Consider the following 23021-nt stretch of genomic DNA (forward strand, 5'->3'; position numbering starts at 1 on the left):
TACTGCCTGTGTCGGGGTGATGTAGCTTACAGTAGGTCGACAACAGAAAGAATACGAACGGACATTCATTAATCCCAAACAGGAGTCTCTGAGTAAAATGGGCAGTGAAGGAAACTGGGGGCGTGGCGTGGAAAGCACGGGACAGACGTCGCCAGCAGCTGTCAGACTAAGGGACACACACTGGGGCCTCCGTAGCCCAGGCGGGGGAGACGCGCCCGGCGATGGTGTCGGAGAGCACAGGAGAGCGCTGAGGGGGAAGCCTTGTGTGAGCGCCGCCATCCTGGCCGGGTTCCTGCGGCTCTTTCTTGGGAACTCATTAGCTTGATGAACTGAATAGAAATTCAAAGAAGAGGAAATGAAGATGTTCCTCCCCACAAGTGGGTACGGAAATGTGAACCATTTCCTCCTATCAGACTGGCAAAATTCTAAAAATCCTTCTAAACACCCAGTGCTGACGAGGCTGAGGGGAATGCCCTTTCCTGCTCTGCCCGTGGGCACGCGTGTTGCTGTAGCCCTTGGGAAAGTCCTCTCCTGGGACCTGTAAAAATGAAAAAGCACCTGCTCCCTCATGTGACCGTTCCACATTGGGCGCACATTCTTGTGGAACCCACGAGCCTCTCGAAGGACGAATGCACCTGTATTTGGGGAGCGAGCGTAAGGGTGTCCACAAGCGTGCGTCCGTAATGGGTTGATGTGTTCTCCGGCACGACCTTCGGAGTCATTCACCCAGTCACAGCGCGCCCGGGATCGCGGGGCGCGTGTGCGTGTACGCGCTCGGATTTGGACTTCCGGAAGGAGCACCCCATCTTCCAGCTCTGTGTAACTGAGCGCCCCGAGATGCGGTCCTCAGCACCCGTGATGACCTGTGTTCTTCACACACCTGCAGCCTGGCGGGGCTCCGAGGGCCGCTCACCGCCTGCACAGAGCCAGCCGCTGTGGGCCCGCCGTCCTGTCGCGTGTCCTCTTGGTGCGTTGTCTCCAGGTCCCACCAGGTGGTCTCTGTCGCACTGTCCAGCACAGGTCGGAGGCAGGGATAGACGGCCCCTTCTCAGGAGGGGTGAGGGCTGGTGGGACCCACGGGACTGGAATGCTGCAGGCTACTTTTACGAGATGTCTTGAGCCAGAGACTCAAGTGGAACTTGAGCACGATGAGCACGATGGGAGGCTTGCCCTGTGCTGTTCTCGAAGGTCAGCAAATAGAGCTCAGACAACACCATGGATTCCGTGTCCTGAGCCTCCCGCTTGGGTCCTATCCGTTTCCTCTCCACACCGTCCTCCAGGCCTGTGTGGTCAGAGGCTGTCAGTGCAGGCTGTCCGGGTGTCGGGTTTGGAGACACAGCGAGCGGGCACCCCCGGCTAAATGTGTCAGCACCTGAGGTCTCTGTACCCTGTGCCCTCAGGCTCTCGCGGTCGCAGGCACCCCTGACTCACCACTGCCCATGTTTCTGCGTATGTCTAAGGGCGGCTGGTTCTCCCCAGTGCCTGCTTCATGGAGAGTCACTGACGTTGTGGACAGTGCCAGGGAAAGTGGCACAAGGCGTTTCAGGTTCAGGGAACACTTACGGTGCAGAAGTACGCTTTTGCAGGGCCTTCCCAAGAGAGTCTGCCCCAGGTGGCCCCATGTGCTGGGCAGCTGGGCTCGGGGACGCTGTTGCTGGTCACCCTTCCTGCGGATGCTGGACAGTGAGGCAGCGCAGGCCGGCACTTTCGGGAGAGCGAGCGGGGAGTGGGTATTCATGGCTCTGACCCCAGCCTCCAGTCAGGGGTCTTCTGGGCTTCAGGGACCACTGCTGGATGCTTGTGCCGGATTGTTACGTCGGTACAGTGTGTGCTGTAACAACACAGGACAAGGTGTGGTGTTCTAAGTGGATTTTTCCATCATTGGAAAAGCAAACTGTTGACACAAGATGTTCCTACAAAACTGTGTTGCAGGAGCAGATCCATCCCTCCAAGCAGAGAACAGGGTCCCTGCTCCCACCCAGACCACAGCTGCCGTGTCCAAACAGCGGAAGCCAAGGCCCCCCAGCTCCCGGGACGAGCGCTTCCGGTCAGGTAGGACCAGACGTGGGCAGTCGCCCCCGTGGCCTTGGCTGTAAATGGCTGTGAAGAGACTGGTCTCACGGAATAACTTACCACAGCCCGCGACTTCTCAGGAGAAAAAAACCCTTCACACAACCGCAGTCTTCCTTAATGTAACCAGTAGGGTTGGTGGTCTCTCCCCAGGGGATGCTTACAAACACCCCTAGAGAGGTCGTCCTTCCCCTGCAATTAGTATGATTTCTTTAAACTTTTTTGTCCATTTTCCTGCCTCCAGCTGTGGGACTGGGATGGGTAGTTTTTGTGTGTTACGGAGCAGCTTTCCTACTGTAGGTGTTTTACTATTTTTTTCTAATTTTGGAGATTTCCTTCTAAGGAGATTGCTGCTACTCTGCAGTACATTTTTTTTTTATAAGATTTTATTTATTTACTTGACAGACAGATATCAAAGTAGGCAGAGAGAGAGGAGGAAGCAGGCTCCCTGCTGAGCACAGAGCCCGATGCGGGACTCGATCCCAGGACCCTGAGATCATGACCTGAGCCGAAGGCAGAGGCTTTAACCCACTCAGCCACCCAGGTGCCCCAGCTGGTTCTTTGCATTCTCTTAAAGTGGCTTTTGAAGAGCAGAAGTTTTAAATTTTATTTATTTTTAAAAAGATGTTATTTGTTTATTTATTTATTTAGGGGGAGAGAGCTAGTAGCAGCAGCGGGGGGAGGAGCAGAAGATTGGGGGAAGCAGACTCTTGTGCTGAACACAGAGCCCAGTGCGGGGCCGACCCCATGACCCAAGATCACCTGCCCCCGAAGCCAGAAGCAGAAGTGAGACGCTTAACTGACTGAGCCACGCAGATGCCCCTAGAAGTTTTTAATTTTAATGAAGTTCATCTCAGCTGGGTTTTGTTTTCGTTCTTGTGGTTTTAGCAGACAGTGCTTTTGTTCTTGTGTCTAAATCTGGCCGGCCTAAGGTTACGAAGATCGTTACCTCTGTTTTCTTCTAGATGTTTTCTAGTTTTACATTTTAGCTTTACGTCTGTGATCCGTTTGGTGTCGTATTAGTTCAAGGTATGAATCAAAGCTCATTTTTTGCATACAGATGCCCAGTTCCCCCATCGCTTGTGGAGAATGCACCACCTTTGCTCCTCGATCTGGGAGCACGTGCACAGGTGTACGCGATGTTGTTTCTGGACTCTGCCTGTCCTGTCGGTACTCGCCTGTGGCAAGAGCACGGTTCAGGGATCATAGCTTAGTAACGATCGTGCACATCAGTAGTGCTCTTCGAGGAGTTTTGTTGTCTTCTTCCTTAGTGTTGTTCCCTTGTCTGGGACTTGGAAGGTCTGTCTCTTGGTCACCGGTTCGGAGCAGTTACAGTGTGCTATTCTCACAGCAGCTGTAATTTCAGTCTCAAGGAGAAAACATTTTACTAACATAAACCAAAACCCTAGTGGAAGTAGAAGAAAAGAGAAATCCGGGCTTAGATGAGGACAACAGTCAGCAGTAAAGCAGAGTAGGACGGAGTTCCCGCAGGTCGGGTGCGGGCGACACCCAGCTTTCTCAGCGGGGGTAGCCCCGTGGAGACACCCGGGTGGGTCCCCACTCACAGGCCCGGGCAGGGCGTCCTTCCGCTGACTGTCCCCGGAAGGGCCGTGTTTCTAGGGCCTGTGACGGGGTCTGAGGTTGAACGTTTGTTCACCTACGTGCTGTCTGGAGCGCGGCATTTCCACGTTCTTCTGTCTTCACGTCCTCAAGGATCCCGGGCTGTGTGCCTGCCTCCTCTCGGGGATTCCATTCCCGGGGGGCCGGCCCTGGCCAGAGCGGCAGGGGGTAGGAGGAGATGTGAGGCCATCCTCACAGAAGGGCCCGTTCTGACTTGGAGGCCAGCCGATGTCCACGCACCAGGCTCCCGGGGTCACTTGTGCAACATGAGTGCTTTAGCTTTAGTCTTGCACACGGCGTGCTTTAGCCTGTGTTTGTGCAGGTTGGGGTGATCTGTGATGCGGGACAAATCACAGAAGCATCTTCCGCCCAGGACATGTGCCTTGGTGTGTGTGGTTTTGGGCTTCTTGGATTTCTGAGCTTCCTGGATTTGTTGGCTTGGACCCCAGTTTTGCTGACACTGTGTTGACTTTCAGTTCGGTGTCTTTTCACCTGCGTTTGGGATGGCGCTCGCTTCTAAGACCGCGACGGGGCTCCAGGTGTGTGCTCACGGTCACTGCCGTGTCGCGGCAGGGGCTCCTCTCAAACACCTTCTGTGTCTGCGAGTATTTTTGTTAGACCCTTACGTTTCAATGATAACTTGGCCGAATGTGAAATTCTGGGTTCGGCACTTCTTTCTTCAGCAGGACGTGGTTGCCTTCCTGCCGCCAGTAGTTTCTCTTCCCTAATGTGAGTCTGTCCCTTGATCCTTCCCAGGTGAGTCAGTCTTTCTCTCTGGAAGCTTATGGAATTGCCTTGTTGTTTTTGATGTTTGTAAACTTTATTTTAGTACATCTATGTGCAAATTTTTCATCTTTCCTGATTAGCACCCTGTGGGCCATTTTACTGTAAGGATTTTAAGTGTTTTAAAAACATTTTGTTGGAGAAAAATGGAAGCATGTATAGGAATGGACTTCCTCGAGTAGTAACCCTCTCGAGTCATGTCATGTCAGTCTGGACCCATTTAGCCACTCTCCACCCGGGCCCTCCCGTCCCGCATGATTCTGAAGGAATCTCTGCGATTGCGCTATTTCATTCAGATGTCACAACAGGCTTGGTGTCGCTTTCTGAAAAGGATCATGTCCTTGTATCTCTAAAAGATAAAACACAAAATAATTAGCAATAATTCTTTAATATCAAATATCCAAATGTTCATGTGGTTTTTAATTTTTGATTTTTATTTCAAAAAAACTTCTTAAGTAAGCTCTGTGCCCCCCGTGGGGTTCAAACGCGTACTCCAAGATCGGGGGCTGGGCTGTACCGGCTGAGCCAGCCAGGTGCCCCGTGGCCGCCCCGTGGCCCAGACAGTTTGTCTGGACCCAGGATCCAAAGAAGATCTACACATCCCAAATGTTTGATAGTGTTTTCAGTCCTTCCTGACTTATACCCGTCCGAGGCCCACGGGGGTCGGGTTAGGTGCTCGGTGGTCCCGGAGACGAGACACGGCCTGCGTTCCGGCACTGGGAGGACGGGACGCCCGGGACGCCGGCAGCCGGCGGTCCCCAGTGCCGAGACCCGGTCACGCGTGAGGGAGGCAGAATAGCGGAGCTGCCTCTGTCATCCTTCAAAGGCTGGCGTCCTTCTAGGAGGACCGACTCCTCCTTGCTTGCCGCCTGGTGCGGGGGAACCAGGATGTGCTCAGTTCTTCCCATTTATTTGCTCCTTTTTAGAATGATGAGTCGGGTCACTAGAGTCCTCCGATGGCCACTGGTTGATTTTGCTGCCTCTCTTTCTTCCCTTCTGTTCTTTTGTCTGTGTGTATATGGATTTGATATCTTTTTTTCGTTTTTTAAGATTTACTTATTTATTTGAGAGAGGGAAGGAGAGTAGGGCAGGGCAAGGGGCAGAGGAGAGGGAAAGAGAATCTGAAACAGATGCCCCAGTGAGCACAGAGTCTGATGTGGGGCTCGATGCCACGACCCTGAGACCGGGGCCGGAGCCGAAATCAAGGATCAGGTGCTTCACCAGCAGAGCCACCCAGGCACCTCTGCGTTCGGTGTGCAGTCCGTTCTGGCATCTGTCCTTGTCGGGGTTCAAACCGTTCCAACCCTAGCCTTTGGGAGCCTCTCCCAGTCAGCTCCACAGTCCTGAGCTGCTGGACCAGGTCCTCACTGGCGGTCGTGACGAGACGCTCAGCTCCTCTGTGCTTTTCTTGCCCCAGCCCTAGACTCCGCCTCCCTCGGCGTCCTCCAGTGAGGATGGAATTTGAAGGCCACATTCTGGGTGCAAGGGTTACTCGTTATTGTTGAGCTGGCACTTTTTTTTTTTTTTTTAAAGATTTATTTATTTGACAGAGATCACAAGCAGGCAGAGAGGCAGGTAGAGGTTGGGGGGAAAGCAGGCTCCCCGCTGAGCAGAGAGCCCAGTGCGGGGCTTGATCACAGGACCCTGGGGTCTTGACCTGAGGTGAAGGCAGAGGCTTAACCCACTGAGCCACCCAGGCGCCCCCTGACCTGACACTTTTTTTTAAAAGATTGTACTTATTTGAGAGAGCAGAGCACAAGAGAAAGCACAAGCAGGGAGGGGCAGGGGGGGAGGGGAAGCAGGCTCCCCGCTGCGCAGAGAGCCCGATGCGGGGCTCAAACCCAGGACCCTGGGATCAGGACCTGAGCCAAAGGCAGATGCTTAACAACTGAGCCACCGAGACACGCCTGGACAGGCACTTCTCCTAGACATTTTTAGTGGGCGGAGGTGCCGCATAATAGTTAAAGACAAAATACCGCAAGTGTTCACACGGACACGTCCCACTCAGATCCAGGAAGAGAGGCTTATCGCACGTCCTTTCTGTTTGGATCTTCTTCCTCATGAGTGTCGCGGTTCCCAGGGGCGGTAGCATCACTGTGTGGTCGCAAGAAAGAGTTTATATTTCTTTTCTTTCTTTCTTTCTTTCTTTTTTTTTTAAGTTTATTTATTTATTTGTTTATTTGGCAGAGAGAGATCACAAGCAGGCAGAGAGGGAGGCAGACAGAGAGGGGGGAAGCAGGCTCCCCGCTGAGCAGAGAGCCCGATGTGGGGCTTGATCCCAGGACCCTGAGATCATGACCTGAGCCGAAGGCAGCGGCTTAACCCACTGAGCCACCCAGGCGCCCCTGTATTTCTTTTCTTAAGTAATGGAGCCAATATAGGGCTTGAACTTGGGGTCCTGAGATTGAGACCTGAGCTGATCAAGAGTCAGATGCGTAACTGACCGAGCCACCCAGGAGCCCCCAGAGTGTATAATCTGACTCGTCCTTAGTAACTGCCCCGGAGGGACAGGCTGGACAGTCTGTGTATGTGAAAGTTGCCTGGAGTGGTTGAGGCGACAACCAGAGACACATTTACGTTCATTTGTTTCCTTTTATTTTTAATTTGAGGAATTTCGTTTTTATAATATAGTTTTGATTTATAACTGAAAATATTTGCATGGGTCCAAATCTACAAAAACAAAAGAACATTTAAAGAAATCTAGGGCCATTGTCATAGGCCATGCTTATTTTTTAAATTAAAAAAAATTTTACACGTAAAATCGTGAACAGGCAGGTACTGTCCGTCTCGGGTGGAGGCCGGCGGTCGGTCAGCTGCACGTGCCCTCCTTTACGAAGGCCCTGCTTCGTCTCTTTCTCATTCGGGGCAAACGGATAAGAGTGTGGAAACTAATTTTGTTACTTCCTGAGCCCTGGAAAGTGTCTTCACAACCTTGTTTCTGTGTAGATGTTCACACCGAGGCGGTGCAAGCAGCTTTGGCCAGATACAAGGAGCGCAAGGTGCCCATGCCCTCGAGACGACGCTCTGCCCTCACGCACTCGTCCGTGGACACCTCCACGCCTCCAGGTACGGACCGGCCGTGCCGGCGTCGCGCCATCGGCTCCCTGGGCGCTCCCCAGCCCTGACGTCAGAGGCTTCTTTCCCCTCGGCCCTGTAGAGAGATGCGGAGACGTCAGGGATCAGGAATGTGTGTGTGTGCCGTATTCCGTCCTGAGCATCCGGGTGGACATGGTGGGGCTCTGACCAAGCAAGCGCTCGCTTTCTACAGAACTTTAGTAAAAGAATTTACTTCTTTTACTAAGATGCCATTCACGGTTTTTAGTCAAGAGAGGAACCTAAAATCAATGCTTCCTGGGATACTAAATTTCTCTGATTTAAGAATTTAAAAATTATTCATCTTATTAATGACTATTTACTACATCGTTATCAGGCCTTAAACAGGAGCGGATAAGGCTATTTGGAGGATTTTAAAAATTTATTATTGTTCTGTTGTCATTACCTTTAGAAATGAGAACGTTTACATGGAGCTTCTCCTCAGCAAAGGTGTTGTAAGCTCTGCGTCTGCGCCACACCCGGAGTTGGTGGCGTGTGGCGCTCTGTGCTCCCTGTCTTGTTTCTGAAGTCACGAAAACTGGCAACAGGAGTTTTTGGTTTGATGATGTAGTGAAAACCAGACACACCAGACTTATAAGACAACTTGGTGGTTTTGGTCACACTTCCTTTCAAAAGAAAAAAAGTTTATATTGTTGAAAAAATATCTTCTAAATATGGTTGTCGAATTATCGTTTCTCCTAAACATAACTTGACGTACTACCTACTTTTCAAAAAGAAAACCTTTTTGTAATAATAAAATGCACAGTCAGGGTGGCTCATAGAACCTTAATGACCAGTTAATCTAACTGACTGGAGCAGTTGTCCTGGGGAAGGGATTCTGGTCCGCGCTCCCTGCCAGCACCCCCAGGAGGACACAGGTGGACAGGGGGATGCCCGGAGTGGGTCAGGGCTGCTGCGTGTGACCCTGCGCGGCCTCAGGAGGCCGGCTGGGCCGTGCGCGAAGGTTGTGTGGGGCATTCACTCAGCTGAGCGCTCAGCGCTTGGGGTCTCATGCGGTGCTGCGACCCCTCCTGGGAATGTGCGGAAGCCCTTTAGGGCTTGGGGTTGCCTTCGCGCCCAGAGTGTGGTGCTCCCGGGCAGTCCTGTGGGGGAAGCAGGGCTCTTGAAACCACGTTCCCAGGTAGCGCTCCTTGGCTCTTCCAGTCGGGCAAACGCAGGCCCTTCTCGACCGCGGGCAGCCTTGAGATGACCCCTTGGCCGTGCTGGGGCGCAGCGGTGCGGGTGAACACAGCTTGCCGTGGGCAGGCCCGGGAGACGCAGGAGCTGGTGTGGGGACTCCGCCCTCCTCCCAGACTCACCCCTACATTATGCCTGTCGTCGTTATTTTAACCGCAGACACGTCATCTGCCTCGGAAGATGAGGGCTCTTTCCGGCGACCCACGCGACTCACCTCCACTCCGCTCCAGAGCCATTCCAACACCGAGCCCTGGCTCGACCGGGTCGTGCAGGGCTCGTCCACCTCATCCTCTGCCTCCTCCACCACATCTCACCCGGGAGGGAGACCCGCCGCCGCGCTCGCAGGCCCCACGGCCCACGCCCACGTAGGTCAGTGACCCGCTGCCCCGGTGCCTCTGTGCCCGTCGAGACCCACCTTCTCCTTTTCATCTGGAAATGGCTTGTTGGTAGCAGAGGTCATTCTTGATGCTTCTGTGGTTGGGCCGTTCCGGACCGTGTGGTGTGCTGGCCTCCCCTGGGCCCCAGAGGGGGTGGGTGTCTGGATGTCACAGCCCCTCCTGCTCGGGGGGTGTGGGCTGGTGCAGGTGGCAGGTGTAGGGTGGACGGTCCCTTAGATGCGGCCTTGGTGGCTCCTGAGGGCCTGCCTGGGCCCTCTGTGCCTCTGTGCCTCTGTGTTGGCTCCGCCTCCGCTCTCTGCCACGTGTGCTCCGTTGTGGAGCCGTCCGCGGGGCTGGAGGCCGGGGCTGCGACCACGGTCTGGCTGTTCTTCCTCCGCATCCCAAGCGAGAGAGCCCCTCAGCCCGAAACGGGGGGTCAGGCAAAGCTAAGTCATTAAGATGTTAGATCTTTTCTAAATCATCCGCTTCTTTAAATTACATTAATCTTAGGGAAAGTCGCAAACCTTCCATCGTTTGGAATCTCACTTGCTAACAATAGCAGCGGCTCCGTTCTCTGTCCGGGAGCCGGTGTGCGGAGTTGCATCCGTTCCGCACCCAGACTCACGACAGTTCTTGGGTGGTGCCGCCAGGGCTGCCGCGAACCCCGTACAGCCCCCAGGCTTCTAGACGTGGCGGGAACGACAGACAGGCTGTTTCTCACTTGCCTGAGATCACCCTGGCCCAGGGCTGACACTGTTTTCTTTGCTGTTCGTTCTGCTCAGTGGATTGGGTGCACCAGCTGCACCCCTGTCACTGGTGGGGATTTCGGTAGGGGTACCGGGAGCCTGGACACCCCCAGGCAGCAGCAGTCTACGGGGCTTTCATGTGGAAGTCTGGTCGTCCGTCGTTTGGCTGCCGCGGAGTCAGCTGGCGACTCTCCGCGTCGTCGCGGACACGTCCCTGACGCTCGACACTTTGTCTCCCTTGAGTCAGGAGACCTGCAGGTGTCTGTCGAGCGGGTGCCTTCTCAGGGACGTGGACTCGCTGCTCCCCGCACACAGAGACGCTGCCGACACCCCTGGGTAGCAGGAGAGGTTGGGGCTTGAGGCCGGAGCCCTTGGGGCAGCAGCCCACGCAGGCTGTTGGTAGTGGCCCTGGGTGTCCTGTGGATGGCCGTGGTCACCCGCCAGCTGTCCTCAAGGAGGGCCTCAGGGGAAAGCTTGAAACATAGCCTTCGCACGGTTGTTTTTTCTTCTGTTTGTCACAGTAATTTGGCTTATTGGAAACACACAGATATCTCCAATGGGAGAAAAAACGGTTGTTTCTGAATGTTCTGTTCCCGTATTTCTGCTTCCTGATGCTCTGTTCTCGGTGGGATGGTGCAGGAAGTAGAGCTGTGTCAGCCCCGGCCGAGCCGGTGCAGCCCCTTCTTCCCCGTGGGTCAGAGGTGAAAGCGTGTCTCTCACGAGCAGCTGACCACGGCTCAAAACGTGTGGCCCCACAGCCCTGGACTGTCCCGTGGCCGCGGGGTATGTGTTCTCCCTGAGGGGGGCTGTGGAGGCCGGCGACTGAGACCCCTGGCCACGTGCATGGACGGTCCCTGACTCTGGCAGGTGCGGCTGCACCCTCTTCTGTCCTTGGCCTCTCCTGCGCATTGTGTGATCGGTTCTCGTAAATTCTAATAATCTTCCTTCATTTGCTGAATGTTTGTTGGACCCGGTTGATTGGAGTTCCTGAATCTGAAAATACTTACCTTTCTGCTCCTTGTTATAAAAATCGTCATTTTAGTTTTTAGTATGGGAGAATTCTTCAGTTTGGACTAAGAAAAGAAATACAGAAAGAGGAAGAATATATTACGTCAAAAAAAAATTGATGTACAATCTATTAGGTAAAGGTAATTAAAAAAAAAATCCATCATTTTCATTTTTGGATTAAAGAAATCAAATCCATAACACATTGGGACACAGATGTGAATACCTATATTTGAAAGTAGTATTTTCAGTTATAGCCATTCATTTTTATTTGGAATATTGTTTATTTTTACATAGTGATTTTAAAACTACTTTGTAGTAAAGATTATTGTTAAAATCACTTACTCTTTTTGCTAGACGTGGAAGGCTGGGGAAATTTCTTTCTAAACTAAAAGAACATCCTGATAGGCATACTTTAAAATGTGAATTTCATCGTCACACTTTCTCATGGGTTGTGAATACTCTGTCCTTAAGACAGATTTTTCCAGATGGTTTTTTTCTGATAGGTCAATAGTAAGTTTGGGTTTTGCTTCCATATAATTTCATCTTTCTACATATTTTCTATATATTTAAAAAAAATTTAGTTTACATTTTGCCTAGGTGATGAACTAACAGTTAAATGATCGGAATTTGAAAATCAGAAGTAGCGGAGTAACCACTGTGGGGGCAGGGCCAAGCATCAGAGGAGCAGAGGCAGGCGAGAATTCTACCACTGAACCACCAATGCATCAGAGGAGCAGAGGGACAGCGGGTTGGCCCCGCCGGCCCTGGTGCAGACGCTCACGCTCAGCAGCCTCAGTCAGCCGGCGCCGTCCAGACGCCCGTGCCGCGTGGTCCAGATTAAACCCCAGGATGTGCGTGTGGACAATGGGAGGAGTGACTTCAAATATTTTCGGCATCTAATGTCATTTGTTTTTGACTGTGACGTTAATACTTGTGCGCCTGGCACTTGCCTGAGGTCCCCGGATGGGGAGACGTGTTCATCTTTCAGTGGGGATCGTTTTTGTGTTCGTAGGCTTGTTCTGTGAAGCCTGCAGAAGTCTTGTATTTTTGTGACGTCCAGCATATTGTTTTGGGGAGTAGGGGATAGTTTATAGAAGCCTGGCTGTGTTTTTCATAATACAATGAAAATGGTCCAATGACAGCTGATTTAAAATGCGTCTCTCCTTTGTTCAAATTCCTTTTTTTAAAAGAAAGATTTTTTTCATTTACTTGAGAGAGGGACAGAGAGCATGAGCACAGAGGGAAAGGAAGAAGCAGGCTTCCCGCTGAGCAGGGGGCCCAACACGGGTCTTGAACCCAGCACCCTGGGATCACGACCCCAGCTGAAGGCAGAGGCTTTATGGACGGAGCTGCCCAGGCGCCCGTCACCGAGACATCTAACTGCAGTTCACTCGTGCCTGTCAAGGCAGCATCGTCCGAGGTTCTGGCCAATACCCCTTGAGAAGCAGCAGCCCATGTGCTCACAGGTGTGCATAGGCTGTGCCTGGGACCTCCGAGTGCACAGGGTCCCCGTGTGTCTTGCCCCGCCAGAAGGACCGAACGAATCCCGTTCCTCGCTTAGAGCTCAGCCAGTGAGGCTCTCGTTGAACAGGATTTCAGGAGCGACTCTGACTTCTTTTGAATCAAGAGCCACTTTCATGTGCGTTTGTTTTTCCAAAGCAGATGCGCACTCCGCCCCCCCTGACGTCACCACGGGCCTCGTGGAGCTTTCACACCGTGAGCGTCCGCAGCTGGCTTCGGTGCGAGGGGTCGCTCGCGGCTGCAGCGGGAGCGTCCTGGAAACGGCCGGTGGTGAGCATGCCTCTCTCTGTCCTTCTGCAGCGTCCTCAGCCCTTCTCTTCAGGCACAGAACACGGCTCCGGGGCTTTGGCTTTGGCAAACCTAAGCCGCCGTGAGCCGTAATTCTTCGCTGTGTGTGCATGGAGGCGGGTGTGGACGGGCGCGTGAGCACAGACCGCACGTGGGGAGAGGCCGTCAGCGCGTCTCTGGCGTCGGTCCCGTGGGGAGCACGGAGAGCAGCGGGGAGAAAGCCTCCACCTGTAAACTGGATGCCAGAGGGGTTTGGGTCTACAAAGCAGAAGGGAGACGAGCGGCCACGGGTGGGCTCTTCATGGCCGGCTCCTTGGGGCCTCCAGGAGAGGGTGCCCTGCCTGTGACGGCCGGGCCGGGCCCCCACGCTCTCCGTGCCCGCAGCCCGAGACCTGCGCTCGGCAGCACGCCTGCTTTCTGACCTGCAGGCCCCAAGGCCAGCGAGATCCTCGTGCTCCCCTTCATATTGTTTCCTTTGGAGACGGTTTCCGGGGTCTTCTGTCAGTGTCACGCCAAGTTTTCTTTTTGATATCAAGTGTATCAGATTAGAATGGCAAAGTGTTCCGGAGGATCTTAGATTGAAGGTTTTAACGTGTATTTTGCTATTCCCAAGCAGTAGATCAAATTTTGTCAAGGTCTTTTATTTAGCTCCTTGTCCAGATGCAACGGGAAAATCCTGAGTCAGCATGAAGCAGGCTTTCCATTGGTTAGATAGATTTTTTAAAAATTTGATCATATTTATTTTATTCTATTTTTTTGGTGGCTTTTTAAGAAATTTTTAAAATGTAAATTCAATTAATTAGCATTTAACATATTATTATTTAGAAAAGTAAGAGCTTAGTTAAGGTATAACTGACTCATAATAAATGACACATATTTAAAGTGTCGATTTTACACGTTTTAAGACGTGTGTACACCTGTGAAACCATCTCTGTGATCAAGATTGAACACGTCCATCTTCCCCTCCTCCCCTCCCAGCACTGCCGCACCCCCCGGATAGATAAATAAAGAAATAAAGAAATAAAACACACCTTGGGGCGACGGGTGGCTCAGTCGGTTAGGTTCTGACTCTTATTCCGGCTCACGTCACGATCGCAGGGTGGTGAGAGCGAGTCCCGTGTGGGGCCTGCGCTCAGGACAGAGCTGTTTGGGCTTCTCCCTCTCCCTCTCCCGCCCCCTGCCTTGCTTGCAGGCTCTCTCTTTCTACCCCCTCAAATAAACAAGTCCTTTAAAAAAAAGAGATAGTGAACACATCCAGCGCTCCTCCAGGTGTCCCAGGAATGTAAAACCTCCCCTCCGCCCTTTGTGCTTCCTTCAGTCTTCAGGCAACCCCCGATTTACTTCCTGACACTGTGAATTAGTTTGCATTTTCTGGAATTTCATAGAGATAGAATCATGCAGCATTTACCTTAGACGGTCTGGCTTCTGCTGCTCTGCGGAGGCACCGAGATTCACGCAGTGTCTTGGATGCATCGAGTGTTTGTTCCTCTTACCGGTAGGGGGTGTTCCCTCCGACGCCTGTGCCGTCCACTCATGGCTTGGGTTGCCTCCGGGGCTTGGCTATTACAAACGAGGCGGCTGCAACATTCTTACAGCGGTCTTGGGGGTCAATGGCTCCGAAGAGAATGGCTGCATCATAGAGTAGGGTTATGCTCAACTTTCTTTTTTTTAAAAGATTTTATTTATTTATTTGACAGAGTTCACAAGTAGGCAGAGAGGCAGATGGAGAGAGAGGGGGAAGCAGGCTCCCCGCTGAGCAGAGAGCCCGATGCGGGGCTCGATCCCAGGCCCCTGAGATCATGACCTGAGCCGAAGACCGAGGCTGAACCCACGGAGCCCCCCAGGCGCCCCTCCTTTTCTAATTTCTTGAGGTGGAATCTTAGATCACTGAATTTAGATCTTTCTTGTTTCCTAATGAAAGTATTTAGGGGCACCTGGGTAGCTCAGCTGATTTCATCTCAGATCACGGTCGGAGGGTCGTGGGATTGAGCTCTACGTCAGGTTCCATGCTGGGTGTGGAGCTCGCTTAAGATTTTCTGTCTCCCCCCAACCAAAAAAAAGGTATTTAAAGCTTTAAATAGCCTTCTAACGGCTGTTTTAGCATCCCACGTGTTTTGATACATTCTTTTCCTTTTAATATTCAATTCTAGATATTTTCTAATTTCCCTCATGCTTTCCATTTTGACCCTGATTTGTTTAGAAGTGTGTTGTTTAATTTCAGCAGATTTCCAAATATTTCAGGTGTGTTTCTCTTACTGTATTATGTAATTCAACTTCTTCTAAATATAATGAAACTTTTTAATGACCCAGTGCATGGTCTATTTTGGGTATATAATGCTGTTGAGTAGTTTTTCTGTAAATGAAAGTTATATCCATTTGCTTTAGTTTGAGTCTTCTCTCTCCTTACTGATTTTCTTTGTACCTTTTCTATAACTTGCTGAGAGGGATATTGAATTTCTAACCATAACTGTGGATTTTTCTGTTTGTTTAGAAATGTCAGTTTTTGTTTTGTGTATTTCGGAGTTCTGTTATTAGGCGCCTACATACATATTTAAGATTGTTCTGCCTTGACGCAGTGGCCCCTTGATCACTGTAAAGTTATCCTCTGTGATCTTTCTTATTCTGCAGTGTTCCATGTCTGGTATTATTACGGCTGCCTTCAGCTCTGTGATGATACACGTTACATGGCAAATCTTTTTAGCCTTTTACTTTCACCCTACCTGGGCCTTTGAAGTTAAAATGTGTTTCTTATGATTAGGATTTTATTCATTCTTGTATTTTTCTTTAAGCAGAGAATCATTTACTTCATTGGAGTGTTTGGACCATTTATAGCCAGGTTTTTTGTTTGTTTGTTTATTTTTTAAGTATGCTCCACACTCAGCACGGAGCCCCGTGGGAGCCTGAGTTCATGACCCTGAGATCAAGACCCCAGATGAGGTCACGAGTTGGATTCTTCACTGACTGAGGCACCAGGCGCCCTCTAGTCTGTTTTAAAGATTTTATTTTAATTAATTTACTTACTTGAGAGAGTAGGGGTGGTGTGGGCAGAGGGGCAGAGGCAGAAGGAGAATCTCAAACAGACTCCACGCTGAGCATGTGACCAGATGGTGGGGGTCCATCCCACAGCCCCGAGATCATGACCTGAACTGAAGCCAGCCTTGGGTGCTCAACTAAGCCAGCAGGCACTCCCCGTAGCACACCGCAGTTAGGCTTAGGTTGGGTGCACATCTGTGCTCATGCCCTCTCTTCTCTGTTTGACTCTTCTGTTAATTTTACTCCTTTTCCTGTTTTCTTTTAACTTCTATTTTAATCTTTATCTACTTTTTTTTAGTGGTTACTGTAGAACTTACAGTATGCATCTTTACCTCACGTCTGTATGCCTTCACATGATATTATAACTACCTCAATGTGGCAAAGATTTTTTTTTTGAAGATTTTTATTTATTTGACAGAGAGGCACAAGTAGGCAGAGAGTCAGGCAGAGAGAGAGGAGGAAGCAGGCTCCCTGCTGAGCGAAGAGCCCGATGCGGGACTCGATCCCAGGACCCTGAGACCATGACCTGAGCCGAAGGCAGAGGCTTTAACCCACTGAGCCACCCAGGCAGCCCCAAAGATGGGTTTTTTAAATAAATGTTATAGTGACCATTGGAAAGCTTGCTGGGAAAAGTTAAACTCAGATCCTATTCCACTGAAAAGGCAAAACTCCAAAAGAATCAGGCATCTAAATATCAGAAATGAAGAGTAAAATTTTAAGAATCGGTGAATTTTCTTCAACCCAGTTATAAGTAAAGACTTTCTAAATTTAGCTAAAAATCTACATGCAATAAAAGCAAAGATACATGAATTTGACTATGTGAAACTAAAAAAATTCTTTACATGGCAAAATATCCCCATTTAGAGTCATGAGAATCGACAAACTAGGAGAAAGTATTCACAGTGTGTGTGATAGGTAAAGCTCTGATGTTTCTAAAAGACTTTGTTGAAAAGATTTTATTCCTCATTTGAGAGAGAGCGTTGCATGTGCCTGAGTTGGGTAGGGGAGAGGCCAGGGGAGAACCCGACCCCCCGCTGAGCAGGGAGCCCGATGCAGGGCTTCATCTCAAGACCCTGGGATCATGACCTGAGCTGAAGGCAGACTTTTAAAAGTAGGAAAAGATCCAAAATCATACGGATTGCCAGTCAGCCGGTTATGGTCCGTGGGCTGGTACCCCGCGTCGGTAGGTGCCGTGTCGTCAGGTTATGGTCCGTGGGCTGGTATCCCGCGTCTCTGTAGGTGCCGTGTCGTCAGGTTATGGTCCGTGGGCTGGTACCCCGCGTCGGTAGGTGCCGTGTCGTCAGGTTATGGTCCATGGGCTGGTATCCCGCGTCTCTGTAGGTGCCGTGTCGTCAGGTTATGGTCCGTGGGCTGGTACCCCGTGTCGGTAGGTGCCGTGTCGTCAGGTATCCCGCGTCTCTGTAGGTGCCGTGTCGTCAGGTTATGGTCCGTGGGCTGGTACCCCGTGTCGGTAGGTGCCGTGTCGTCAGGTTATGGTCCGTGGGCTGGTACCCCGCGTCGGTAGGTGCCGTGTCGTCAGGTTATGGTCCGTGGGCTGGTACCCCGCGTCGGTAGGTGCCGTGTCGTCAGGTTATGGTCCGTGGGCTGGTATCCCGCGTCTCTGTAGGTGCCGTGTCGTCAGGTTATGGTCCGTGGGCTGGTATCCCGCGTCTCTGTAGGTGCCGTGTCGTCAGGTTATGGTCCGTGGGCTGGTATCCCGCGTCTCTGTAGGTGCCGTGTCGTCAGGTTATGGTCCGTGGGCTGGTATCCTGCGTCTCTGTAGGCGCCGTGTCGTCAGGTTATGGTCCGTGGGCTGGTATCCTGCGTCTCTGTAGGTGCCGTGTCGTCAGGTTATGGTCCGTGGGCTGGTACCCCGCGTCGGTAGGTGCCGTGTCGTCAGGTTATGGTCCGTGGGCTGGTACCCCGCGTCGGTAGGTGCCGTGTCGTCAGGTTATGGTCCGTGGGCTGGTACCCCGCGTCGGTAGGTGCCGTGTCGTCAGGTTATGGTCCGTGGGCTGGTACCCCGCGTCGGTAGGTGCCGTGTCGTCAGGGACATAGCCTCACCCCTCCTTCCAGTGTCCTCTTTGCTGCTTCTGCCCCGGAATTGCAGAGTAGGGTAGTTGCAACCAGATGCCATGCTCGCTGCCCAGAATGTTTCCCGTGCAGCCCTGTAAGAAAAGTTCGCCAACTCCTAGTGCAGGAAAATGGGCAGAAGACAGGAACAGCCTGTTCATAAGAAGGTGTAAAAATAGTTCTTGAACATCATGTTCAGGCTGTTTTGAAATTAGAGCAATATGCTATTGGTGGGAATGCAAAAGAGTTAAACCTCTTTGGAAGAGAAATTGGTAAAATATATAGAGGTGCTTCTGTTTGGGTCCAGGAGTGCCAGTGTGGAGCTGTACTCGGAACACGGATTTCCAACAGTCGGGAATGCGCGTGTGCAAGGTAGTTCTTTGCACACTACTTATAATTTCAAAACATCGGAAACTCCCTAACTCTCCACACCTCACAAACTGGCAGAACAAACCTAGTCTGTTCTCACTGTGGAGTACAATGCAGCCGTCAAAAATAGGGAGGAAAAAAATCGGGAGAAAGCTCTTTATGACTTGGAATAAGGTGTTATTCCAGGAGATGTCGATAAGTGGAAAAGTAAAAAGTAAAAGAGCGGTTATGATCCGCCACCTCCGTGTGAGAAACCGGGAGCGTAACAAAGCGTGTGTCTGTATCGGAGGGGCACTGGGGGCCAGACGACGGGAGGAAGCCATGAGGTTGGTCGCCCCCAGAGGTGGGTGGGTGGGTCGGAGGCGGAGTGCAGGAGGGAGTGACATTCCTTGAGTCTGTCTTCATAGTTCTGACTTGTAGACGTTCGTTCATGGAACACAAAATCCAAAGCATAAACTTGAAGGACGGGAAGACGGTGAAACCCCGAAACGGAAAGCAAGTGGGAACGAGCCCAGTCGCATCCCCATGAAGTGCCAAAGCCACATGTAGGGGGTGGGGAGAGGGGACGGAAGGTAAGTTAAGAACACGGTGTTGGACTCCGCACCTGCACCTGCAGTCTGGGCGAGCTTGGGTGTGAACAGCAAAGAAATCTTGAACTCTTGCTTGTAGGTTCGTATGCGTAGAGCAGCTTGGAGACTATTTTACATACATGATGGTGTTGGGCAAAGGTGTTGACGTTGCTGGGATCCGGGGTTCTTACTGTGGAAGAGAGGGTGTCCAGATGAGAGCAGGGAAGGCCAGAAGGACCCGTGGGGAAGATCGGGATTGGAAGAATAGGTATGGATGTGTGCGTCCTACGATCTAAATATGCCTCTGTTCCTACTGTGTGGCACACGTCCAGTGACGTGCAGGGCTGTGTGTGTGTGTGTCCGTGACCACACGTGTGTGTACATACATAGTACACTTTCTCGGCTCTGTATTCTGAAAGCAGCAAAGACACTGCAGCAGTGGTGAGTGCACACGGTGTGGAGATCTCGGTCTTGGGCGTCTGTCCCATTCAGAGGACCAGGGCTCCTTCAGGAAGCAGCTAATTCCGGGGCTGAGGCAGGACAGCGTAGCATGACTGAAACATGACAGAACGTGTAGCTTGAAACAAGTGATGGGTCCTGTCACCTGTCGACTTGCACAGGATTCCGCTGGCTAAATCGGGGACAATTTGTGCATCAAAATAGTTAACCATAATGCCTTTTTTAAAAAAAAGATTTATTTATATGGGCGCCTGGGTGGCTCAGTGGGTTAAAGCCTCTACTTTCGGTTCAGGTCATAGTCTCAGGGTCCTGGGATCGAGCCCCGCATCGGGCTCTCTGCTCAGCGGGGAGCCTGCTTCCTCCTCTCTCTCTGCCTGCCTCTCTGCCTACTTGTGATCTTTGTCTGTCGAATAAATAAATAAATAAAAATCTTAAAAAAAAAGATTGATTTATTTGACAGAGTGGGGAGGGGCAGAGAGAGAGAATCTGAAGCAGACTCCCGCTAAGCACGTGGCTCAGCCTGGGGCTCGATCTCACGACCCTGAGATCATGACCTGAGCTGAAATCAAGAGTCAGATGCTTAACCAGCTGAGTCCCCCGACGCTCCAGACCCGCGATGCTTTATAACCATCAAGCAGTCACTCAGTCATTCCTGATGACTGATTGATAGATGGACAGATAGAGAACAGGGTGCTGAGTGTCCCTGGGTACAGGTCAATGGGGTGCTCGTGTTGGGGCATAATTTGCAGCCATAGCAGTACAAACGGCTTCTGACAAGAATGACCCGATGGGTTGTTAAAAGCAGGCAGAAGGCTCTGTGAGGAGCCGGGTGTTTGTGGCGTCGTGAAGTGACCCCTCCACATTGCATGTTAGTTGCTGGAGAAGACGTAGTGACGATGCAGTGAGGAACGCAGGCAGCGTTTGGGCGAGGAAGATCTGTCTCCGTGAGGGTAGGTGGGCGTCCCGTAGACTGGGACGTGCTGTTCGGTGGTGTGTCAGCCAGGACCACAGCACCTGAATTAAATCATGACAAAACTTCGAGCAAACTCCGAATGAGGTGTGTTCTACTTTATTAAAAAACAAAACAAAACTGTATTCTTTCAAAATGTTAATGTCATAAAGGATGAAGAATGTTCCGGATCAATGGAGACTAGACTGGTGATGACCCAGTACGGTGCTTGGTTTGGGACTGGGACTGGCTCCAAACCAGAGGGGGGCGTTGCTGTGGAAGGGCGTCAGGGTGCCGGCCACCGTGCTTGCGGCTGGACGGAGGGCTGTGTCTCCGGCTCGGGGCCCTGCCCACCTGTCCTCCACGGGCGCCCGGGCCCTCTTCCCACTGTCCGCAGCTCTGGCTCCTGCGTGTGGGCACGTTCCTGCTTGTTTTCCCCCGGCAGGTGGTAAGCTGCCTTTCTGCTGACTCTCCATCTGCCAGAATGTTCTTTCTGGATAATTACTCAGGACACCCAAGAACTTCCAGTGTATGTGGCTTAAATCTCTTGATATTTACTTTGAAGATTTAAAAAGTATTTATTAATCCATTTAAAAATAACAGTAAGAAACTTATCACATCTTCACACAAGTTGCACTTTTTTTTTTTTTTAAAGATTTTTTATTTGACAGAGAGAGAGATCACAAGTAGGCAGAGGGACAGGCAGAGACAGAGGGGGAAGCAGGCTCCCCGCTGAGCAGAGAGCCCAATGCGGGGCTCAACCCCAGGACCCTGAGATCATGACCTGAGCTGAAGGCAGCAGCTTAATCCACTGAGCCACCCAGGCACCCCAAGTTGCACGTATTTATGAAAGAATTTCTTTTTTTTTTAAAGATCTTATTTATTTATTTGAGAGAGACAGAGAGAGCATGAGAGGGGAGAGGTCAGCGGGAGAAGCAGACTCCCCGTGGAGCTGAGAGCCCGAGGCGGGACTCGATTCCGGGACTCTGGGATGTGATCTGAGCCGAAAGGAATTGCCCAACCAACTGAGCCCCCCAGGTGCCCTATGAAATAATTTCTAAAACAAAGATGTGGCCCAGAGAATGGGCTTGTTTTCCGCGTTGCCGGCGTCCCTCGGGGCCGGCGGGGGGCGGGGAGCAGGCCGCACCGCGCTCTCAGTCTGCCGTGCCTCCCGCATCGTGCGGTCCCTGGAAGATGCGCTGGCCCTGGGAGGAGGGAGCGCAGTGACACCCCACACGCCCCGCGAACCCCCTCGAAGGGTCTCGGGGCCACTTCAAAGACCACTAGCTTAGCAAAGGTTCTGGTTCCCGGAAGGCCTCCAGGGACCGTTTGCTCAGCGAGTGGGTGAGTCCCGGCATGGCTGCGCCACGGGCCGGTGCTGGCGGCCTCGGTGGCTGAAGCCCGCCTCCGCGTCCTGTCGCAGAGGGCTGGCGAGAGCTCCGGCCTCAGCGCTCCTCTTCCCGTGGCAGGTGTCCCCGTGAGCAGCAGGGTGTCCTCCAAAATCCAGCAGCTTCTCAACACCCTGAAGAGGCCGAAGCGCCCTCCGCTGAAGGAGTTCTTCGTGGACGACCTTGAGGAGCTGTTGGAAGGTGAGCGTCCCAGGCGGGCTCTGGGGTCGGACGGGGTGGCTCTCCTCGTAGGGTTCCGGGCAGCTACGGCGTGTGGGGTCCCACGGGGACGCCGCAGCACAAGCAGGCGGCCCTCCGTCTGCCTGCGGCCCTGGGGTCACTGTGCGCCGCGTCCCGTGAACGGGGAGAAAACGCATCTCTCGGGATGAAGGGACTTCATGTTTCCCTGTGCCGCGGGTCCGGGGCTTGGTACTTGAGACCCCTAAGGGTTTGTTGTAGTTACATTATTTCAGTTTTTTTCAAGTCAGCTCCTTGCCCACCGTGGGTTTGAACTCATGACCCTGAGATTGAGAGTCACACGCTCCACCAACCGAGCCAGCCAGGCTCCCCCATTATTTCCTTTTTTATTTAAACTTTAAATCTGAGATGCTTGTCTTCCCATGGTTTTAAAGTATATTTTTAGTGTGGTTTTGGCTCTTTTCCAGAAATTCAGTCTCGTTTATGAGTGAGATGTATATTCAGGAAAAAAGAATATAGATCTCTTTTTAAAAGAAAATTTCCAGGAAACAGAAGTCTAACCTGTAGGAAGGGAACAGAAATAAAGCTAGTACGAGGTCCGAGTGTGCAATTGTATTAGAGCTGCGGGGCGCGTGGCCGGCTGGCTGCCCCTCCTGCCTCTCCTGTACAGCATTACTGCCCCCGAGACTGCTGCCCGGTGTCCCCTCCTCACTGAGGGTTAGACACGACTTGTAGGGCACTGTTTTCCCCTTCGTAATCAGACGACGCCTTTCAGATTCAGAGCTCAGTGGTGGAAACGGTCTTTCTTGCACTTGGGCAGACACTGGTTACGTAGCATTGGAGACGTAATCGATTTTACTTTATTTTTTTCTTTCTACATGGTGACGGTTGTTTTGAGTGCCCAAACTGAGACGGTGATTCTACTCACTTTTATCCTTTATAAATGAGACTCGTGCCTGCCCCTCAGGTGTCGTCATCGGCATCAGCCCACGCACCGCTGCTGTTCTAGGGATTGTCCTGTGAGGTTGCAGTTAGAGTCCAGCATTATCCATGACGAATCTCCGTCTGTCCTTTGGTCCGCTGGTCTGTGACTATTAGAACGATAAGGAAATCGAAACAAGTTATTTGAACCTTCTTACAGTTAGTGTTTTTTTTAAAAGACTTTATTTATTTATTCGACAGGCAGAGAGAGAGAGGAGGAAGCAGGCTCCCCGCTGAGCAGAGAGCCCGATGTGGGGCTCGATCCCAGCACCCTGGGATCATGGCCTGAGCCGAAAGCA

The 23021-nt window shown here is 51.7% G+C and overlaps 1 protein-coding gene across 9 annotated transcripts in view; it reads left to right on the top strand.

Annotated features, from left to right (window-relative positions):
- The window catches only part of DIP2A (disco interacting protein 2 homolog A), a 96538-nt gene that overhangs the window by 25175 nt on the left and 48342 nt on the right, over nt 1-23021 (top strand). For 7 of the 9 annotated variants that reach the window (XR_004289153.1, XM_032358012.1, XM_032358019.1 and 4 more), the window contains exons 3-7: nt 1933-2052; nt 7420-7539; nt 8923-9132; nt 12557-12685; nt 21625-21744. Coding sequence is in view for 8 of the 9 variants with exons in the window: in XM_032358012.1 (XP_032213903.1) it covers nt 1933-2052; nt 7420-7539; nt 8923-9132; nt 12557-12685; nt 21625-21744 (699 nt within the window). In the remaining variant the exon portion in view is untranslated. The remainder of the gene's footprint in view (nt 1-1932; nt 2053-7419; nt 7540-8922; nt 9133-12556; nt 12686-21624; nt 21745-23021) is intronic. The other 2 variants (XM_032358036.1, XM_032358028.1) reach the window with 2 other exon arrangements.

The sequence above is a fragment of the Mustela erminea genome, chromosome 1 (assembly GCF_009829155.1).
Source record: "Mustela erminea isolate mMusErm1 chromosome 1, mMusErm1.Pri, whole genome shotgun sequence".
Taxonomy (NCBI): domain Eukaryota; kingdom Metazoa; phylum Chordata; class Mammalia; order Carnivora; family Mustelidae; genus Mustela; species Mustela erminea.